Raw genomic sequence first — 22650 nt, 5'->3', positions numbered from 1 at the left:
ATTGACGGCGCCTGTGACGATGGCGCTGGGATTTCGGGGTTGATGAAGACGTGACAGCAATCCAGGGTTCCGGGGTGTAGAAGGTGCTGTACCAGTCGGGTAAGTCCATTACCGGAATCTCCATAGTTTCGCAGAAGGCAGGCAGATCTTCTGGGATTCTGAGTGCTGCGGATCTCCCCCGGAATGTTGCGGACAAACAGAAGGGGAAGCGCCATCTGTAAGTGATCCCCTTGGCTCTCAGGGTTTCCAGCAGGGGGCGCAGAGCCCGTCTGTTCTGCAAAGTGATGGAGGACAAGTCCTGGAAAAGTTTGACCTCAGATCCCTCATAGGATATATGATCTCGGGCTCTCGCCTTTTTCAGAATAGCCTCCTTCACTTGGTAATTAACCAAGCAAGCCACGACATCTCTCGGGGGATCAGATTCAGCTCCTCTTGGTCTTAGAGCGCGATGGGCCCTTTCAAAGTCCACAGGAGTGTCTGCTGGCCGTTCAAGCAGATCATTAAATATGGCGGTCAGAGCGTGCATCAGGGCCGGGGGTTCCACTGACTCAGGAAGGCCCCTCAGACGAATATTGTGCCTCCGACCACGATTATCGAGATCTTCCAGATGTCTGTTGATCTCGATAAGATGAATTGTGTGTGCATCTGTAGAGCGCTGAAGCTGTTTAATGGCGGTGGCTTGAGTGGATGAAGACTTCTCTGTCTCAGTGAGGCGTGCTGTAACCGAGCGTAGCTCTACTGAGAGCTCAGTGATGGCAGAGCCCAAAGTATGTTTAATGTCAGCGGCGACTGACTGAAGGTCCGCTAAGCTAGGTAGCGGAGTCGCCATGCTCGTTCCTGCTTGGGGCAGTGTAGGAGGAGGAGGGAGCACTTCAGGCGAGCGGGGAGCCGGAGATGGTGAGGCCGCCCTTAGGCCTTCTCGCTGGGATCGGAAGAACGCCGGGATGTTACCCGAGGTCTGAGCACTCCGGTCGGGTGTTGCTCTGTTGGCGGAGGCGCTGCGACCCGATCTTACCATTTTGGGATTATATAGAGACACCGAAAAGCTGTAATTAGTCCCCCAATGCAGAGAGCTCCTCTAACATGCGGCCATTCAGGTCCGGTGCCAAGCCACGCCCCAGTTATTTATTATATTATGATTTTGTGTTTCAAACTTTATCATACCCGAGATGTTATAAAGAAGAACGCACAGTAAAAAAAAAAAAATCATATGTAAATAGTTGGTTTGGGCTGCTCATTCTTAAGAATTACATGCAAAATAATGGTACCGCTTTCAGCACCTAAAATGGGAAAGAATCATACCGCCAGGGAGGTTAAAAGTTGTATATGCACTTACAGACATCGAATGACAACAGCACAATCAATGGGAATGGAATTTAAGCAGTATAAGGCATGGTCCTGACTTGTTTCGTCAAACCTGATTTCTCAAAGGAGAAAGTCAGGTTTGACGAAACGCGTCAGCACCATTCCTTATACTGCTTAAACTCCATTCCCATTGATTGTGCTGTTGTCATTGGATGTCTGTAAGTGCATATACATAGTTTAATAAACAGTTTTTGTTAGCTTTTTTACACTATGTGTGTGTCACTTGGCTTATCTCTTCATGTGAATGTATAACTGAGAGTTCCAGCCATTCCTGGTCAGAATACATGGTTTTACATCGGAGCATCCAGAGACACAGCTGTTGCCAGGGTGACCTATGGTTAACATTTTGAGCCTACCCGACCCATTTGCTGTATGGTATTTTGGGTCCACAACTTCTGGTGAGCGCATTTGATTTTTATCCCGATGGTGTGGGGACCTATCTGCTTCCTTGATCACTTACATCACTTTGGACAATCAACCTCACCTCCTCACTTGGGACTCACTACTTTATATTTATTTTATACATTTTCCATTTTCACATTTATTTGTGTCTACTTCCAATGAACTGTTTGTTTTTTTAGTGCTGCACTGTATTTACACATGATTTTGAGCAACTTTATGTCAGTTGATTGTGCTAGCAGCTTTTTTTATTAGTTGTATTTGTTAGCGCAGTTTGAATTTTCCACTTTCACTTTCGAATGTCATAAGCTGTCATGAATTATCCCCTTACTTTGACTAATTTAGTAGACCATTTAGTGGTCATAATGTAGTATTTTCTTGACATCCATCAATCAGGAAAATGTCACATTATGGCCACTAGATGGAGCTGATGATCATAGGAAATAAACAGACAAAATACAGGATAATTTGTGAATGCTTGTGATTTTTTTTTACAAATAGACCCCTTGGCGTTCTTTGTATATTGCTTCCTGATTTTGTACCTTGCCTCTGAACAGGAACCTTCTTTAATGAAGACATATCACTGTTAATCTCTCTACTTGTGACTGGTCTTGTACCGCCCCCTTGTAGTTCTCTTGCAGGCAGCCTGTAGTAAAAGGACCTGCTGGGCTCCTCCCACAGTTCTGGTCTCTGCACTGGCTTTGTACAGCACAGTGATGATGTCACAACTAGGGTTGAGCAAACACCTAGATGTCCGTGTTCGACGGGTTCGGCCGAACTTTAAAAAAAAGTCCGGGTCCGTGTCCCGGACTTTTACCGAACTTTTCCCGGACACCGAACCCCATTGAAGTCAATGGGGACCCGAACTTTAAGGCACTAAAATGGCTCTAAAACACCAAAGGAAAGGGCTAGAGTGCTGCAAATGGCAGCAAAACGTAATTAAGAGCATGGCAAGTGCTCTGCAAACAAATGTGGATAGGGAAATAACTTAAAACAACAAAAAAAAAACAGAAAAATAAAACAATGTTCTTCTTCATCTCTGAAGGACGAGGCCCATATGGAGTAGGAGGGAGGTTGAGGTGGTGGTGGATGTGGCGGTGACATAGGCGTGCGCACAGGGTGTGCTGGGTGTGCCTGGGCACACCCTAATCACCTAGGGCACATAGCATTGCCAGTGAGGAGATGGGAAAGATCTCCCTGGGACCTGCTCTGCTCTATTTCTCCTTGCCTACAGGTACATGGCCCCGATACATTACTCTCCCTGCTGGCAAACACATGCATGTGTATTTCAACTTTGGGGTGCACACCTTAATGCAATAGGCTGCGCACACCTATGGGCGGTGTAGGTGGAAGCGGCGGTGGAGGAGGACCAGGGCCGGATTAACAGCATCATGGGCTTGGTGCTGAGGATTTTGAAGGGCCTTAAGGGCCGTGCCTTGCCATGCACCCAGAGGAGGAAGGGTGCAGCCATGCATGCCTAATTCAACATGGGATGCTGTCTCTGAAGCCCATAAACACATCCATGCATCGCCAACTGTCCCTCCTTGTCCGGCCTTCACGCTGTGTGGGGAGGTTCTGAGGGTGCTGCCTGGGGAAGCGAGCATAGAAGCCAGACTTCTGTGTTTACAAGTGACAGAAGAGCGGTAACAGTGAATATGGCCAACCCGGGGCCTATATAAAAGGTAGGGGCCTGGAGCTGCAGCTCCAATAGCCCCTACATTAATCTGGCCCTGAGGAGGAGGACGAGGTAGCCAACACTGCTTCTTTTCAAAAATTTTAAATGAGGGTACACCCCAAAAGAGTGAGAAAGAGCAAAAATGGAACAATGGGTGGGTAAGGTCGGTATCCATTGCTATTCTGCATAAGGTACGGAAAAGTCCCGTGGGATCCATGCCTGGTTCATTTTAATGAACGTGAGCTTGTCCACATTGTCTCTGGACAGGCGGCTGCGCTTGTCTGTTATAACGCCCCCAGCCGTGCTAAATACCCGTTCAGATAATACACTGGCTGCAGGGCACGCCAGCACCTCCAAGGCGTAAAGGGCAAGCTCAAGCCATGTGCCCAATTTGGAGACCCAGAAGTTGAAGGGGGCAGACCCGTCATTCACTACATGTAGGCGTGTGCACACATACTGCTCCACCATGTTGGTAAAATGCTGCCTCCTGCTAAGACGTTCCATCTGAGCTGCTGGTGCTGCTGTTTGTTGTGGCGTGCTGACAAAGCTTTTCCACATTTCGGCCATGCTAACCCTGCCTTCTGAGGTGCTGGCGGTGCCCTGGTTGCGTTGGCGACCTCCTCCTCCTCCTCCTCTGCCTTGTGCTTCCACTGTGGCCCCGCTGTCAGATGGGAATGCCAGCAGCATGGCGTCTACCAGCGTGCGCTTGTACTCGCGCATCTTGCGATCGCGCTCCAGTGAGTGAATTAAGGACGGTACGTTGTCCTTGTAACGGGGATCCAGCAGCGTGGCCACCCAGTAATCAGCACAAGTTAGAATGTGGGCAACTCGGCGGTCGTTGTGGAGACACTGCAGCATGTAATCGCTCATGTGTGCCAGGCTGCCCAGAGGCAACGAAAGGCTGTCCTCTGTGGGAGGTGTATCGTCCGTGTCCTCTGTATCCCCCCAGCCACGCACCAGTGATGGCCATGAGCTGGCCTGGGTGCCACCCTGCTGTGAACATGGTTCCATCTCCTCCTCCAGCTCCTCCTCCTCCTCATCCTCCTCATCCTCCAGAACTGTGCCCCTGCTGGACAATTGCGTCCCTGGCGTTTGCGTGTGCAGGAACCCACCCTCGGAGCCCCTTGCGAATGACTGCCCTGAAAGCCTTGGAAATGTTACCTCTTCATCCTCCTCCTCCTCCTCATCCTGTGCCACATCCTCTTCCATCATCGCCCGAATTGTTTTTTCAAGGAGGCATAGAAGTGGGATAGTTAAGCTGAGAACGGCGTCATTGCCACTGGCCATGTTGGTGGAGTACTCAAAACAGCGCAACAAGGCACACAGGTCTCGCATGGAGGCCCAGTTAAATTAAATAGCGGAATAGAAAATATGATCCAAAAAAAGTGTATGTATATCACACGTACACAACCAAACTGGGCCCCAATTACTATTGTTTGTACCCCTAAAAGGCTAGATGAGGAGTAGGGGGAGTATGGAACAGGCAGCACCCTCAAACCTTCAGAAGTATGAGATGAACCCCAACAACTTGGAAAGGTGGATCTCTCTCACACGTACCGACACAGACTATCCCGCAATTCAATTGATCCTCAAAGGTTTTTATTGAATAGCGGAATAGGAAATATGATCAAAAAAAGTGTATGTATCTCGCACGTACACAACCACACTAGGCCCCAATTACTATTGTTTGTACCCCTAAAAGGCTAGATGAGGAGTAGGGGGGGTATGGAACAGGCAGCACCCTCAAACCTTCAGAAGTATGAGATGAACCCCAACAACTTGGAAAGGTGGATCTCTCTCACACGTACCGACACAGACTATCCCCCAATTTAACTGATCCCCAAAGGTTTTTGATTAAATAGCGGAATAGAAAATATGATCCAAAAAAAGTGTATGTATATCACACGTACACAACCACACTAGGCCCCAATTACTATTGTTTGTACCCCTAAAAGGCTAGATGAGGAGTAGGGGGGGTATGGAACAGGCAGCACCCTCAAACCTTCAGAAGTATGAGATGAACCCCAACAACTTGGAAAGGTGGATCTCTCTCACACGTACCGACACAGACTATCCCCCAATTTAACTGATCCCCAAAGGTTTTTGATTAAATAGCGGAATAGAAAATATGATCCCAAAAAAGTGTATGTATATCACACGTACACAACCACACTGGGCCCCAATTACTATTGTTTGTACCCCTAAAAGGCTAGATGAGGAGTAGGGGGAGTATGGAACAGGCAGCACCCTCAAACCTTCAGAAGTATGAGATGAACCCCAACAACTTGGAAAGGTGGATCTCTCTCACACGTACCAACACAGACTATCCCCCAATTTAACTGATCCCCAAAGGTTTTTGATTAAATAGCGGAATAGAAAATATGATCCAAAAAAAGTGTATGTATATCACACGTACACAACCACACTAGGCCCCAATTACTATTGTTTGTACCCCTAAAAGGCTAGATGAGGAGTAGGGGGAGTATGGAACAGGCAGCACCCTCAAACCTTCAGAAGTATGAGATGAACCCCAACAACTTGGAAAGGTGGATCTCTCTCACACGTACCGACACAGACTATCCCGCAATTCAATTGATCCTCAAAGGTTTTTATTGAATAGCGGAATAGGAAATATGATCAAAAAAAGTGTATGTATCTCGCACGTACACAACCACACTAGGCCCCAATTACTATTGTTTGTACCCCTAAAAGGCTAGATGAGGAGTAGGGGGGGTATGGAACAGGCAGCACCCTCAAACCTTCAGAAGTATGAGATGAACCCCAACAACTTGGAAAGGTGGATCTCTCTCACACGTACCGACACAGACTATCCCCCAATTTAACTGATCCCCAAAGGTTTTTGATTAAATAGCGGAATAGAAAATATGATCCCAAAAAAGTGTATGTATATCACACGTACACAACCACACTGGGCCCCAATTACTATTGTTTGTACCCCTAAAAGGCTAGATGAGGAGTAGGGGGAATATGGAACAGGCAGCACCCTCAAACCTTCAGAAGTATGAGATGAACCCCAACAACTTGGAAAGGTGGATCTCTCTCACACGTACCAACACAGACTATCCCCCAATTTAACTGATCCCCAAAGGTTTTTGATTAAATAGCGGAATAGAAAATATGATCCAAAAAAAGTGTATGTATATCACACGTACACAACCACACTAGGCCCCAATTACTATTGTTTGTACCCCTAAAAGGCTAGATGAGGAGTAGGGGGAGTATGGAACAGGCAGCACCCTCAAACCTTCAGAAGTATGAGATGAACCCCAACAACTTGGAAAGGTGGATCTCTCTCACACGTACCGACACAGACTATCCCGCAATTCAATTGATCCTCAAAGGTTTTTATTGAATAGCGGAATAGGAAATATGATCAAAAAAAGTGTATGTATCTCGCACGTACACAACCACACTAGGCCCCAATTACTATTGTTTGTACCCCTAAAAGGCTAGATGAGGAGTAGGGGGGGTATGGAACAGGCAGCACCCTCAAACCTTCAGAAGTATGAGATGAACCCCAACAACTTGGAAAGGTGGATCTCTCTCACACGTACCGACACAGACTATCCCCCAATTTAACTGATCCCCAAAGGTTTTTGATTAAATAGCGGAATAGAAAATATGAACCAAAAAAAGTGTATGTATATCACACGTACACAACCACACTAGGCCCCAATTACTATTGTTTGTACCCCTAAAAGGCTAGATGAGGAGTAGGGGGGGTATGGAACAGGCAGCACCCTCAAACCTTCAGAAGTATGAGATGAACCCCAACAACTTGGAAAGGTGGATCTCTCTCACACGTACCGACACAGACTATCCCCCAATTTAACTGATCCCCAAAGGTTTTTGATTAAATAGCGGAATAGAAAATATGATCCCAAAAAAGTGTATGTATATCACACGTACACAACCACACTAGGCCCCAATTACTATTGTTTGTACCCCTAAAAGGCTAGGAGTAGGGGGAGTATGGAACAGGCAGCACCCTCAAACCTTCAGAAGTATGAGATGAACCCCAACAACTTGGAAAGGTGGATCTCTCTCACACGTACCAACACAGACTATCCCCCAATTTAACTGATCCCCAAAGGTTTTTGATTAAATAGCGGAATAGAAAATATGATCCCAAAAAAGTGTATGTATATCACACGTACACAACCACACTAGGCCCCAATTACTATTGTTTGTACCCCTAAAAGGCTAGATGAGGAGTAGGGGGAGTATGGAACAGGCAGCACCCTCAAACCTTCAGAAGTATGAGATTGTGTTCACTGTACCCCACAAAGATTGAGTTCACTGCACCCCACAATGATTGTGTTCACTGCACCCCACAAAGATTGTGTTCACTGCACCTCACAAAGATTGTGTTCACTGTACCCCCCAAAGATTGTGTTCACTGCACCCCACAAAGATTCTGTTCACTGTACCCCACAAAGATTGTGTTCACTGCACCCCAAAAAGATTGTGTTCACTGCACCCCAAAAAGGATGTTGTTCACTGCACCCCAAAAAGGATGTTGTTCACTCCACCCCAAAAAGATTGTGTTCACTGCACCCCACAAAGATTGTGTTCACTGCACCCCAAAAAGATTGTGTTCACTGCACCCCAAAAATGATTTTGTTCACTGCACCCCAAAAAGGATTTTGTTCACTGCACCCCAAAAAGGATGTTGTTCACTCCACCCCAAAAAGATTGTGTTCACTGCACCCCAAAAAGATTGTGTTCACTGCACCCCACAAAGGATTTTGTTCACTGCACCCCAAAAAGATTGTGTTCACTGCACCCCAAAAAGGATGTTGTTCACTGCACCCCAAAAAGGATTTTGTTCACTGCACCCCAAAAAGATTGTGTTCACTGCACCCCACAAAGGATTTTGTTCACTGCACCCCACAAAGATTGTGTTCACTGCACACCAAAAAGGATTGTGTTCACTGCACCCCAAAAAGATTTTGTTCACTGCACCCCAAAAAGATTGTGTTCACTGCAGCCCAAAAAGATTGTGTTCACTGCAGCCCAAAAAGATTGTGTTCACTGCAGCCCAAAAAGATTGTGTTCACTGCAGCCCAAAAAGATTGTGTTCACTGCAGCTCACACACAGAAAAATGGATGTGGATCACTGACACCTGCCTATCTCCAATCCCACACCACACAGCAATATCGATTGTAGTTTGTAGAACACAGTTTCCCTAAAATTCAGCAGACTCTGTCCCTAACAGGATTGAGAAGAGATCGTAGATCAGGATTGAGTGCAGACCCCACCCCCCACACAGCAATATCGATTGTAGTTTGTAGAAGACACTGACCCTATAATTCAGCAGACTCTATCCCTAAAATGCCTACAACTCGCCCTGCCTAAACACTCCGACCTGTCCCTCAATTCTATCCGGACACAAATGGTTTTTTCCTGCCTATCTTTCCCTAATCAGCAGCCAGCACGTTGATGTGTGCTCTGTCCCTGAATCTAAGCAGCATAATGACGCCGCTGCGGCTGCCTCGAACTTATAAAGACTTGGTCACATGCTTCAGACGGCCAATCACAGCTACTGAGACATTTGCAGGCATGGCTGGGATGGCTTAAGGCACACCAGTTAAACGATTGTTGATTGGCTGTTGAAAGCCCGCCATGAAAAGAGCGCCAAAGCATGCAAAACCCGGAAATAAAACGACCGAACACGGATTTTTACCCGAACATACAGTAAAGTGTCCGTGTCCGTGTTCGGGTACAAAAAATCCAATTATTCGGTACGAACACGAATAATACAGTCCGTGTTCGCTCAACACTAGTCACAACTACTATTATAGAATAATATCTGGCTTTGCAAAGGCATTTAGTGCATACTAAGTGGATTTATATCCTTTCAAGGCTATTCAGGAAAATATGTAGATGAGTTTTTTTGTTTTCTGCAGTTCATTTTTACATGTTTAAAGCAAAAGTGCAGCGTGCAGCTTTGGGTGGCTTCCATTGTTGTTCTCAACACCAATATAAATGTTTTCTATTTGCTGCTTCCGTAAATAGCTTTTCATACCAGGAACACGCTTAAATTATCTGTGCTCGGGTTTGTCAGTCCCTGACAACATGCAGGCAGCTGTCCATGAGCTATATAAATGTCCACATAGACTGAACAACAGCTAATTAAGCTGTCAATATGAATTAAGACACACTGACAAAGAACAATACTGGATAGTGTAAGTTTGCTTAGGAACTGGTGATAGGTTCATTAAAAGCATACTACTTACATAAGTAAAACAAATGTATGGCCTCTACAGAGTTCCAGTACTTAACCACTTCTGGACCGGAAGGATTTGCCCCCTTAATGACCAGGCCATATTTTGCGATTCGGCACTGCGTTACTTTAACAGACAATTGCGCGGCCGTACGACGCTGTACCCAAATAAAATTGATGTCCTTTTTTTCCCACAAACAGAGCTTTCTTTTGGTGGTATTTGATCACCTCTGCGAGTTTTATTTTTTACGCTATAAACAAAAAAAGAGCGACAATTCTGAAAAAAAAAAAAATACACATTTTTCACATTCTGCTATATAACGTTCCCAAAAAAAATGTAAAAATCAACATTTTTTTACATTTTAGGCCAATTTGTTTTCTGCTACATATTTTTGGTAAAAAAAAATCACAATAAGCGTATTTTGATTGGTTGGCGCAAAAGTTATCGCGTCTACTAACTACGGGAAAGATTTATGTCATTTTTATTGTTTTTTTACTAGTAATGGCGGCGATCTGCAATTTTTTTTTGCTGGACTGCGACATTGCGGCGGACAGATTGGACTCCTGACTGATATTTTTTACACTTTTGGGGGCACCAGTGACATTACTGCAGTAATCAGTGCTAAAAAAATGCACTGTTACTTTAATAATGACACTGGCAGGGAAGGGGTTAACACAGTAGGTGATCAAGGGGTTAAATGTGTACCTAGGGGCATGTTTCTAACTGTATGGGGGCGGGGCTTGTGAAATGATCACAGAGACCTGTGTTCCTATATAGAAGGATCACAGGAGCTTTAGGATCATTCCAGAGAGAAGAACGGTCAGCTGTGTTTACTACAGCTGACCGTTTTTCTTTCTCTCGCGGGTGTCAGGCAGCAATCGGAGCCCCCTGACCCGTGCATCAGAGTCCCCGCTGAAGTATACCTACGTCGGTTCGTGCAGGAGGTCTGCCCCGGCCACAGTATAACTGCGGCGGGCGGTCCGGAAGCGGTTAAAGTGACTTAAAGCGAATCATTATATATATTATGAAAAAAAAAGTCTGTAAACAACTTCCTTTTTTTATGTCCTTTTTGATATGGAAAGCAATTCTTCACTTCTCTGTTCATAGTTAAATTATTTTTTCTGCATTTTCTGAATGGGTGGAGGCCTCCTTAGTGATAATAAAGTCTTTTAATTAAAATTATTTTTTTTTTAAAATAAATTAATTAATTATTTTTAATTAAAAATAACAAGCATGTTATACGTACGTGCTCTGTGAAGTGGTTTTGCACAGAGCAGCTCATATCCTTCTCTTCTCAGGTCCCTCTTTGGTGCTCCTGGCCCCTCCCTTCTGTTGAATGCCCCCCACAGCAAGCAGCTTGCTATGGGCATACCTGAGCCGAGCCACAACTCCTTCTGTCCATTCAGACACCAAGTCGTGGCCTAGCCCCGGCCCCTTTCTCTCCTCATTGGCTGACTGACTTTAAAAGACAGCAGCGGGAGCCAACGGCGCCGTGCTGCTGTCTAAGCCTAAGAGGAGGGAGAGTTCCGGGCAGCTGAGACACTCCTTCAACATCGCTGGATCTAGATGGACCTCAGGTAAGTATTAGAGGGGCTGAGGGGGGCTGCTGCACACAGAATGCTTTTTATCTTACAGCATAGAATGTATTAAGAAAAAAAAAACCTTCTGCCTTTACAACAACTTTAAATAAGGACTCACGGGTCCAACATTTCTTCAAAGTTTGGAAATCCTTGTAGCGCTACCCCTGCAGGAGCCGCTGGTTGAATCGGGTCCTCTGTTCTTATCTTGACCTCTACAAAGATCTCTGTACCTCTGAAACCTTGGGTATACCTGTCAACAGACACAAATTGACAGGGTTTGGTAAATGCCTCAGGGTCACCTTGAAATTTGACTCGAGACCTTGGAGTATGATAACAAGTTATATTAAGAATATGAGTAGTCAAAAATAACAGAAAATCACAATGCAGTGCACGTTTTAGTATATACAGTTTCAAATATCAATCAATGCACTAGGAGTGCCTCCTTAGGTTTTGATAAGGCTGCATAAGCTGTAGCTTTCCCCACTGGAAATGAACAACATAAGGCGACGGCGAATTTGGTATCAACAGAACAATGACAAAGTCATCTAGAGTCACTTACGGTGAGGAGGCTAGGGCCTAGGCTACAATGCAATGATGGTAAAATAACTATGAACTCTTGACTGAACAGGGCAACAAGCACTCTAATGCAGTCTTCAAAGTAAATCTTTAGCCAGCCACGTTGGAGCTCTTTAAGAAGTTTAAGAAATAAAGAGAATGTTTTCTGTAATAAAGAAACGGTTGTAGAACACTGATTTCCCAAAGGGCACTGAGTGGCAAAGTGTCCAGCAAGGGGTTAATTGTCAGGAATATATTATTAGATGTACCTCAGATGTTCGGGTTTAAAATTCTAAACAGCAGGATTGTTGCAGAACATCAAAGGACAGTTGGTGGTGCCTTTAAGAGGGATAGTGCAGTTTGTCTTACAATAGGGCTTGACAAATTGCTTGAAATCTAGGAGCCAGCTGAAAAAGTTAGGAACCAGTTTTTTTTTTTTCACGCATGCCAAATAGCTGGCTTTTGTTGGACCGGCTGCCATACACACGGGCCCAATAGCGGCCAGTTTTTAATGAAGCGGCTGATGTTGCGTGTTGCGTTCAACGCGTGTGTACTGTGGTCATGGTGGTAGGAGTCAGAAACACTGCACCTGCTGGGATATTTACAATTATGTGCTGGGGGCTAGTCGCACCCCTAGCACATGTGACTTACTGCTGGCAGGTACTGCTGGCGGGTACTGCTGGTGGGTACTGCTGGCAGGTACTGCTGGTGGGTACTGCTGGCTGGTACTGCTGGCGGGTACATGGTGCAATATGTGAATCATTCCATATGTGTCCACTACCTTGAATCTTGTGCTGCAATCCCCAAGTGAAGTGTCTGCTCACCTCTATGATTAGCCCACTAGGGGTCTAAGGCAATTTGTTTTGAAAGGAGGAAAAAAAAAAAAGCTACTCCAGTTGAAGCCATGATGGATGTGGCGTAACGCGTAGAGGTACCAAGCGGTGGGCAGGTTTGACGCTCTCTTATGTGATCACTGTTGGAATTGTGATTTTAAGCTGTATTTTATCTAAATAAACGTTTTGGGTATTGCGCCATTGTAGTTTATCTTTTTATGTCTCTACATGCACTATCCTGGAGCAATATCAAGCACAGTGGAGTGGTAAGAGCTAATTGGGAACATTGCCAAGGAGTGTGGAGCTATCTAGAAAGTGGACGGCAGTGATTATGCTTTCAAAACAAATTGCCCTAGTACAGGAGCTGCTGCTGATTTCTGCTGTCATGCTGCTGAGTCTATCTAAAGGCTTTTGCTGCATCGCAGAGGTACTGCTGTCTGAATACTGCAGAGATATACCAAGAATTGTTTCATCTTAAAGGGGGCCCCCGTTCATCACCGAAGGAGACCTGCTGCTACAAATAGTTATGCTAATATAATTGTGCGCTACCTTAAATATAACAAACCAAAATTGATAACTATTATAGCTGCTGCTATCACCTAAATGTGTTCCTTCATCTGCAGTGTACAATTTGGTACAAAACAATGTGATAGCGCTGCAAACCTAAATCAATTCACTTATAAAAATAAAAATATTAGCAGGAGGATAAATAATATAACATATAATGTGATAAAATAAAAATCCAAAAATGGGCAACTCCTAAAGTGCAAAATATATAAAAAAAAAAAAAAAAAGGGGAGAAACCTGCAGTACCAGCCAGCAGAATAACAGCCAGCAGTACCCACAGCAGTACCAGCCAGCAGTTCCCCGCAGCAGTACCAGCCAGCAGAAACCACCAGCAGTACCCGCCAGCAGTACCAGCCAGCAGTACCCGCCAGCAGTACCTGTCGGCAGTACCAGCCAGCAGTACCAGCCAGCAGTACCCGCCAGCAGTACCCGCCAGCAGTACCAGCCAGCAGTAGCCACTGGATACTCAAAATGAGGCTTGGTAATAGTTTATTCCAGTGTTTTTAGTAGGAGGCTTGGTTTCTACTTCCTCCTTGTGGTTTCCGAGCTGTGACTCATATTGAAGCTTGCAACATTAGAATCAGCATTAACATACTATGATATTCAAAACAAGGCTTGGAACGCACGCCTCGCCCCCATCTTTGTCAGATCAGGAAGTACAGCTATACACAATGGGGAGACACAATACGAGCATCTAATTGTGGGGTTCACCCCCCGAGAGGTATATTAAGCAGCAGCACTTGTATCAGGACACCCCAGAGGATGTCTATTTAGACGAAACTCATCGGGCTACTGCAAGTGTTGTGATTATTCTATGTACAAGCGCTTTTCATCAATTTCTTTGTAAGTGTTTTTACCTTTATCATTAAATGGTTTTATTTGGGTACACACTATGTGAGTTTTCCATTGAGCTCCATGTGGAAGAATTTCCAGCTGTAGCCACCAGAAGTTATCCTCCTAATTAATATTCTGTGGATGATATGCCTGGGTTGAAAGTAGCGTTTTCTTTGAAGGTTTTCTGGCATCAATAATAGAGTGCCATTTACATTTCCCTTAAGCCTGAATGACCCAAAGAGTATAAACTCTATTGGGTCCAGGATATCTGGTACGCCTTTTTGATTTACCCGTTACACTGGTGATGGTCATGCAGGTCCTTTTATTGTCAAGAGGATTCATCTGCAATTTGCACTTTTTGGTGGACGTATCACGGATTATATTATCAATTTGATGGACTATTTTCATTTATTTAATTGTATAGCATTTAAGGAATTTTGTGTCAAGAAATTTTGGTCACTTAAGCACTTTATACGTGTTTGCACTTTTTTGCTCAATTTTGCACATATATCTGCACTTTCTTTCCTTGAAAGTTCATGTATTGATTTATATACAATATTTTGCACTACATACATTTAAATTTGTATGTGTTTGCACATCTTTTTGCTTAGTTTTGCACATATATTTGCACTTGAAAGTGCAAGTATTGATTTACACATATTATTTTGCACCATATGTATTTAAATTTATAGTATCAGCACTGCATTATCTGCATTATCTTACTGTTTACAAATTGTCATTTGTTTTTGCTGGCTGCTGCTGATTACTAGTGTTCATGCGGTATATTTTCTACATACCACTGGCAGTACCAGCCAGCAGTAACCACCAGCAGTAACCACCAGCAGTACCAGCCAGCAGTACCAGCAATAGGATAAAAACACACATTTTATTATTTTTTTCAAGAACATAGAAGTAAATGGTTCATAATATGGTATAAAGAGCCTGATAGAGGAATCTTCCACCAATGGTCGAGGTTACTTTGTCTCAATATTATTAATTAAGAGGTGACCCACCCAGAGGTGTCAGAGAGTGAGGTATTTTTGCCCCTCATACAATTAACAGCGCAGGGAACTTGCTCATCAATATTCTATTGACTTGAATAAAGAACTTACCTTTGAGTTCTCACCCAGCACATCATACGTTAGTCTCTTTTGTGGTCTGATGGACCGTTTCTCTTTTGGCTATGGGGGCTGTAGGACTCACTTTCATCTTCTTCATCAGTAAGAAAGGGCTCAGTTCCTATTGCCTCAGCAATCTGGAGCTTATCAGGTTCTTCTCTAGTTTCTGAAGGTGACATTGATTTAAGCGATTCTGGGTTAACAGTCTCGGAGCCACATCCATCATTGGTTCTGGATCAGCAGTCTTTGAGTCATTATTTTAAATCTCTTCTTCATTAGTTTGTAAAGTGAAACCCTGGAGTGGGCTTTGAGGCTGAGACTGGTGTCTCGTGTAGGGGTGAATTTGTTGCCTTCCCTTCTGGCCTGATTTTATAGACCGTCAATCCCAGCAGTTGTTTACAAACTATGAAGGGCTGAGACTTCCATCTATCAGCTAGCTTGTGTTTTCCTGGGACTCCTAAATTCCTCAATAACATTTGTTCCCCTGGCTGCAGGTCTTGCACTCTTACTTTGAGGTCAAAGTTTCTATTGTTTCTTTTTCTCAATACATTTGATGATTCCAAAGCTTGCCCATAAGCAGCTTCTAGGTTTTTCTTTAAGCGTTCTGAGTAGCTGTGGTTGTATGATCAACTGAAGTGCCAAAAGCCAAATCAACCAGTAGTCGGGCTCCCCTGCCAACTATTAGTAGGTATGGCGAATAACCTCTAGCATTATTCTCAGTGCTGTTGTATGCATACACCATTGCGGCAATGTGTCGACTCCACTGTTGCTTCTTCTCACTTGAGAGGGTGCCAAGCATGTTCAGAAGGGTCTGATTAAATTGTACGGGTTGGGGATCCCCTTGGGGGTGGTAAGGTATAGTTCTTGACTTTTGTATCCCTAATAGCTTTAGTAACTCTTTGATGAGCTTGCTCTTAAAGTCTTTACCCTGATCTTAGTTTATTCGCTGGGGTAGACCACAACTCCCAAAATGCAATCCTCTAAACTGATTAATCCAAGTTCATAAAGCTCCATCTTGTGGCAGACAAAAGGAACTTCTTGCAATAAAGATTAACTATGATAATGCATTAGTAAACCTGCACATTTCAGTTACAATGAGCCTTGTTACATCCTTTATTCAAACCTTGCTTTTAGGTACTCAACAATCCCCAGTACAAATTTTCCAATACACTCAGTGGTACCAAACTAGATTATTAACCTATGACCCTCCCATTGACGTTGTACCCCTACTTAACCCGTAATATGTTTTGTAATCTATTTACTAAGGCCTCCCCCATTTTTCTCTACCTCTTAACTACTAGACAGACCACCATCCATCGAAGTGCTTCTTACCATTCACCAATCGACCCAGCGCTGCTTGCTTGTCACCAAGCGGTACTACCAAAATTAAAATTTGGTATTATTATCTTGTTTTATTGGTCAAATGTTGAAGCCACTCTTATTGTCAATTGCATGTTCGCAATAAAAATAATAATAAAAAAGGGCAAAAATTCCCCCAACCATAACCTGAGCTTTGCTAAAAAATAAGTTTTAGGGGTTACATGATGCCTTCTGCATTTTGGTTAAAGAAAGGGACATTTTGCCTATACATATGGCAATAACATTTTGTTTTGTTTTTTAAAGTTATTTTTTAGAGTTGTTTTTTAGAGTTGTAAAGTCTCAAGGGTTTTCACCTTAATGCATTTTATGCATTAAGGTGAAAAACCTTCTTGGTTGCAGCTGCCCCCCAGACCCCCCGTTATTCTAACCTGAACCCCAACGTTCCAGTGAGGAGCACAAGCCCAGCAGCTCCAGCCCCTGTCTCGGGTCCTCATTGGATAGATTGATAACAGCAGGAGCCATTGGCTACCGCTCCTGTAAAACAAATCCAGTGACATGGGAGCGGGGGACGGGGCTGAGTCGTGCTGTCTGTATCAATGGACGCAGCAGTGGAACTCATGAGCATGCCCATGCAGGTGCCTCCATGGAAGTAGCTCTCTGTGGGGGCACCCAATGAAGAGGAGGAGCAAGGAGTGCAGCCAGGGCACCCAGAAAAAAGGATTAGGGCTGCTCTGTGCAAAACCCTTGCACAGAGCAGGTAAGTATAATATGTTTGTTATATATAAAAAAAAACTTTAAAATCACTTTTAAGAGCCAGATTATGGGTCCTTTGCAGGAGAAGAGGATACAGTTTAGTAATTCTGCATTTTAATATAAAACTATGGGGTTGATTTACTAAAGGCAAATACACTGAGATGTGGACTTGGATTGGATGTGGCACTGAAAGGAGAATTCAGGGTCCAGGATTACACCTAGGACCCTGTGCTATTGATGCTCTGGATGGAAAAGTCAGGGTAGGTGACACGGGGGAAAGGAAATATAATGAATAATAAACAAAATGACAATATTACAATGAGTGACAGCTTGAAATGTCTAATGCTACAGACCTTAGCATCTTTGTGGGGCATATTTATAAAACCCAAATGTATAGGCATTCACCCCAGAAATTCGTTCGACTTACTACTGTTTGTGGCACTGTGGACACGGAATGAATCCAAACATGCAAAGAAGAATTTAATGGAAGGTAAGTATTTGTATTTGTGGAGCTTTACATTAAAGTGAACCTACCAGATCCAATTTAAACTGCCACAGACATTAGAGAATGTTTGCTGTTTACAGTTGAATTTGTATTCGTTGGCCTCTTCACAACCCTGGCTGATGCTCCCTGATTGAGGGGAAAGTTAACATTTTTTTTGTTTTACTCGAGCTATGCTATAATTTTTTTTTCTTTTTTGTAGGCAACCTTCATTAAAGAATCATCCATATAGGAGTCGCCAATCTCTGAACAGTCCAAGCCCAGGAGAGACTGAAATGGATCTTCTTGTAACTCGGGAACGACCACGGCGTGGAATTCGGAACAGTGGCTATGATGTGAGTTTTAGGTTGTTCATAAGAATTTACTGTTTTAGTAAATGTAATATTACAGCACTGGAGCTCATTTGTTTTTTTTTTTTTTGGCCAAAAGTTTTACATAAATGCTCACAAAACTGTGCTCATGGTCGAAAAATCAATTTTCCATGTATGATGGAGATCCACTAATTGCCACAGCTGTACATATGCATGGCTACCTGCTGTTGGTACCTGCTGTTGGTACAGTTTTTAGTGCTCCTGCGCATTGGCACCCTGAACCTGTGCAGTGTAAAATTTTGGCATATTGGGATAAGTACAATGACCAGCTACTCCTACACTTTCCTTGATAAGCCACACAGGGGTTTCTGTCCTCTTGGCAACATGACAGTAATTGGATTCTAAGCATGAATCATTGCGAGGCATACTCTCCTCTTATAATAATACTTTATGTGAGTTTATTATCTTGTCCTGGCGCTAAATGAAAAGATCTGCGATCGCAATGATTCATCAGTCCTTTGCAGTTTCCATCTTTTTTCACTGTAGATAAGTCTGGCCTGAGTACAAAGCTGACATTTTCATTCATCAGGCTGCGGAGGATGGTGGAAAGTAGCCTCAAAATACTGACGTATGTAGGAAAATCAATATCTATTCTGACAAATATGAAGATGGAAAGTTTTTTTTTAATAACAGGATAGAGATTTTTTTTCTTGACAGGATAGACATGACCATATGTTGTGGAGTATTTTTGTAAAAAAAAAAATCACTTTGCGAATGTCACAACCATTTACAAGGCTGTCACAAAGAATCCCTGCTTTTTGTTTAATATGGTTATTTCCTATGATTGTCAGCTCCATCAAGTGGCCATATCGCAATATTTTCCTAATTGAGGTATTCCAGGAAAATATTGCACTATATAGAGTAGGGATCGACCGATTATCAGCAAGGCCAATATATCGAGGGCCGATATATCTGTATCGGCCCCGAAACTGGCTGATATTGCCGATATTCCAAATATTGCTCATGTAAGGGTAAAATGATGTCCCATAGCATAATTCCGTTTACAAATAATATTGAATATGCCACTCACATGTGTGCAAATGAAAGATAAAAACAATTCCACATTAGCAGATCTGCTGGCAGATCGGTATCTCTCACCCACTTGCTGTAAGTGATACCCGGTTGATACTGCTCGGGTTCGGCATCCACTCAATACTGCTCTGTCTCTCACCCGCTCCATCTCCCACCCACCCGATACCAATCCATCTCTCACCCACTTGCCATAAGTGACACTCGGGTTATACCGCTCTGTCCGGCATATGATCTCGAAGGTCACATGCGTGGTCCGCCGGGCGTGATGTGGAATTGCTTATATCTTTAATTTGTACATATGTGAGTGGCATATTCTAAAACATTTGTAAACGGAATTATGCTATGTGACATCATTTTACCCTTACATGAGCATTACCACCTAATGTTTGGAGGAGGAGAAGACTAGTCTCGGACCCTGACATAGGATGTAAAAAATATCGGGTCATATCGGCCGATACCAAAATGCGATGGCCAAAATATCGGTATCGGCAATGAAAAACCAATATCGGTCGATCCCTAATATAGAGCACTATATGGAGCGGAGGGCTATAGGAAATAAAAATATATTACACAAATTACAGGGGATATTCTTGACAGCTGTGTGAATGCTTATGACCTTCATACAGCAAGTTTTTTTAAAATAAATTAACTCTAAAGTTTAGTCTTTCTCTTACGTCTTCTCTAGTCTTTCTCTAACGTCCATTAGCAGTATCAGATTGCAGGCTTTACTGAATTCCTCCAGTATGTGGTTTCTGGTGGACTGAGCAAGAGGAAATGCTGAAACCAGTGGTGAGGCTAGGCTTTCTTTCACCCAGGGCAAAGACTCAGTTTGGCACCCCCCACCCCCTGAAAGAGGATGGTGTCCGTAGTTTTTTATTATTTCATTTTTGTAATTCTTTTTTATTTTTACAATATCATTTTTACAATACAGTATTATTATGTTGCATCATGTTGCCCCCCTTAGATCAGTGTCCCCTTACATCAATGCCCCTCCCCCATTTAATCAGTCTCCCCCTTGCTTCAGAATCCCCCCTAACATTAGTGTCCCCCCCTTTCCTTAGTTTTTCCCATTACTTTAGAATCCCTCCTAATATCAGTGTCCCTCCTATCATCAGAATCCCCTTTTTGCATCCACAATAGTGCCTTACTTGCATCATAGTCCCCTCTTACATCAGAGTCCCACCTTACATCAGTGTCCCCACTTATATCAATGCCCCACCTTACATTAGTATCCCCCTTTACATCTGTGTCATTCTTTACATCAGAGTCCTCCCTTACATTAATGCCCCTCCTTTCAACAGTGTCCCTCCCTTACATCAGTGTCCCAACTTACTTCTAAGCCCCCGTTACATCAATTTCCCGTTTTACATCAGAGTCCTTCCTTACATTAGTGTTCCCCCTTACTTTAGAGCCCCCCTTACATCAGTTCCCTCCTTTATATCAATGTCTCCTCTTACATCAATTCCCCGTTTCATCAGTGTCCCTCTTCACAATAGTGCCTTCCTTGCTTTGGGGTCCCCCTTACATCAGTGTCCCCTCTTACATCAGAGTCCCCACCTACATCAGAGTCCCCACTTACATCAGTGCTCCTCTTTATATAAATGTCCCCTCTTACATCAATTCCCCCTTACAGTAGTGCCTTCCTCGCATCAGAATCCCTCCTTACATTAGAGTCCCCCCTTACTTCAGAGCGCCCCCCTTTTCATTAATTCCCCTCCTTTATATCATAGTCCTTCCTTACATCAGAGTCCCTCCTTACTTCAGAGACCCTCTTTACATCAGTTCCCCCCTTTTTATCGATGTCCCCTCTTACATCGATTCCCCCTTACAATAGTGCCTTCCTCGCATCAGATGCCACCCTTGCTTCAGAGCCCCCCCTCCCCATATCCATCCCCCTCCTTTCCATCAGAGTCCTTCCTTACAGTAGTGTGCCCCCTTACTTAAGAGCCGCCCCTTACATCAGTTCGCCCCTTTATGTCAACATCCCCCCTTACATCAAGTCCCACTTACATCAGTGTCCCCTCTTTGTTCAGATGCCCCCCTTACATCAATTCCCCCTTTTATATCAGTGTCCACTCTTATATCGATTTCTCATCTTACATCAGTTTTCCTCCTTCATAATAGTGTCCCCCTTTACATCAGTTCCCCCATTTATATCAGTGTCCCCCCTTACAATAGTGCCTTCCTTGCATTAGAGCTTCCCCCTTACATCCGTGCCCCCTTACATACGAGCCCCCGCTTACATCAATGGGTCCCACTTACATCAGAGTATCCCCCCCTTAAATCAATTTGACCCCCCACATTAGTGTGTCCTCCTTACATCTGTGTGCCCCCTCCCCTCTTTACATCAATATATCCCCTTACATCAGTGTGCCCCCACCCCTTTACATTAATGAGTCCCCCTACCTTACCAGCATGTTTAAATCATCCGCATCTACCAAAACGTTGAAATGTCCTTTTTGGTGGACAGACCCTTTAGCACCCTTTTACACCTATACCACTTTAGGTTACGGGGCCAAAAAAGTTAAGTGCACATGTTTGAAAGCATCCTTTAAAGGAAAACCTTTCATTGAGGCTGCATTGCTGATCTGTGATTCTTTTATTATGCCTGACTGAGATGTTGACCCTCTGCCTTAAAGTGACCCAGCCAGTCACCTTAAATAAATGTAACTGGCAGTAGACCTTGCAGTATAAGAACTATTACACCCACCTTTCTGGTGGCCTGTCTCCTACCCATTTTCTGTTCAGCGCTGCAACCTCAGTGAAACTCATCAGAATTTTGACATTTTTGGAAGCCCCTGCTACATGCTGTGGTTCCTTTTTTCTTAACCCTATGCCACTATAGGACATAGCAGTAATGTAAGGGTCAGAAGATGAAGCAACAGCATGCAACAGAGGACAGAAGTGTCTGACACTATGGTGTTGATATACTAAAAGTGGAGAAATCTGGTGAAGCTCTGCATGGTAGCCAAACTTTAGCTTGTTAAATTCAATATTGACAAAAAAAAAACTGGAAGCTGATTGGTTTCTTTGCAGAGAAGCACCAGATTTTTCACTCTCCAGTATTAATAGATCAATCCCTTATCGTCTGACACTTAGGCTTAATAATGGCACGCAATGCCAAGCAACGGTTTTCAAAGTGAGCAAAATCCTTTCTTGTATTAAAAGAAGTGTAGACTCCAAAGAGAGAGAGAGAGAGATATATATTTGCCACTGTACAAATCATTAGTAAGACCTCATCTGGAATATGCAGTTCAGTTTTGGGCAGCAGTTCTCAAAAAGGATATCAGGGAACTGGAGAAAGCGCAGAGAAGAGCAACCAAACTGATAAGAGGCATGGAAGAGCTCGGCTATGAGGAAGGATTAGAGGAACTGAATTTATTCTTTTTTGAGAAGAGGAGATTAAGGGGGATATGATCAATATGTATAAATACATAAGTGGTCCATATAGTAAACTCGGTGTACAGCTATTCACTTTATGGTCATCATAGACGACA

At 43.7% G+C, this 22650-nt stretch overlaps 1 protein-coding gene across 3 annotated transcripts in view; it reads left to right on the top strand.

Moving 5' to 3' along the window:
• The window catches only part of KIAA1549L (KIAA1549 like), a 281873-nt gene that overhangs the window by 219101 nt on the left and 40122 nt on the right, over positions 1–22650 (top strand). For all 3 annotated transcript variants that reach the window (XM_082270116.1, XM_082270115.1, XM_082270114.1), the window contains exon 16: positions 17953–18085. In XM_082270116.1, coding sequence (XP_082126242.1) covers positions 17953–18085 — 133 coding nt within the window. The remainder of the gene's footprint in view (positions 1–17952; positions 18086–22650) is intronic.

Source organism: Pelophylax lessonae (assembly GCF_965119305.1).
Source record: "Pelophylax lessonae genome assembly, chromosome: 10".
In the NCBI taxonomy this organism is placed as follows: Eukaryota; Metazoa; Chordata; class Amphibia; order Anura; family Ranidae; genus Pelophylax; species Pelophylax lessonae.
Note: the sequence above shows the minus strand (reverse complement) of the source record. Positions and strands in the feature narration are given on the sequence as shown.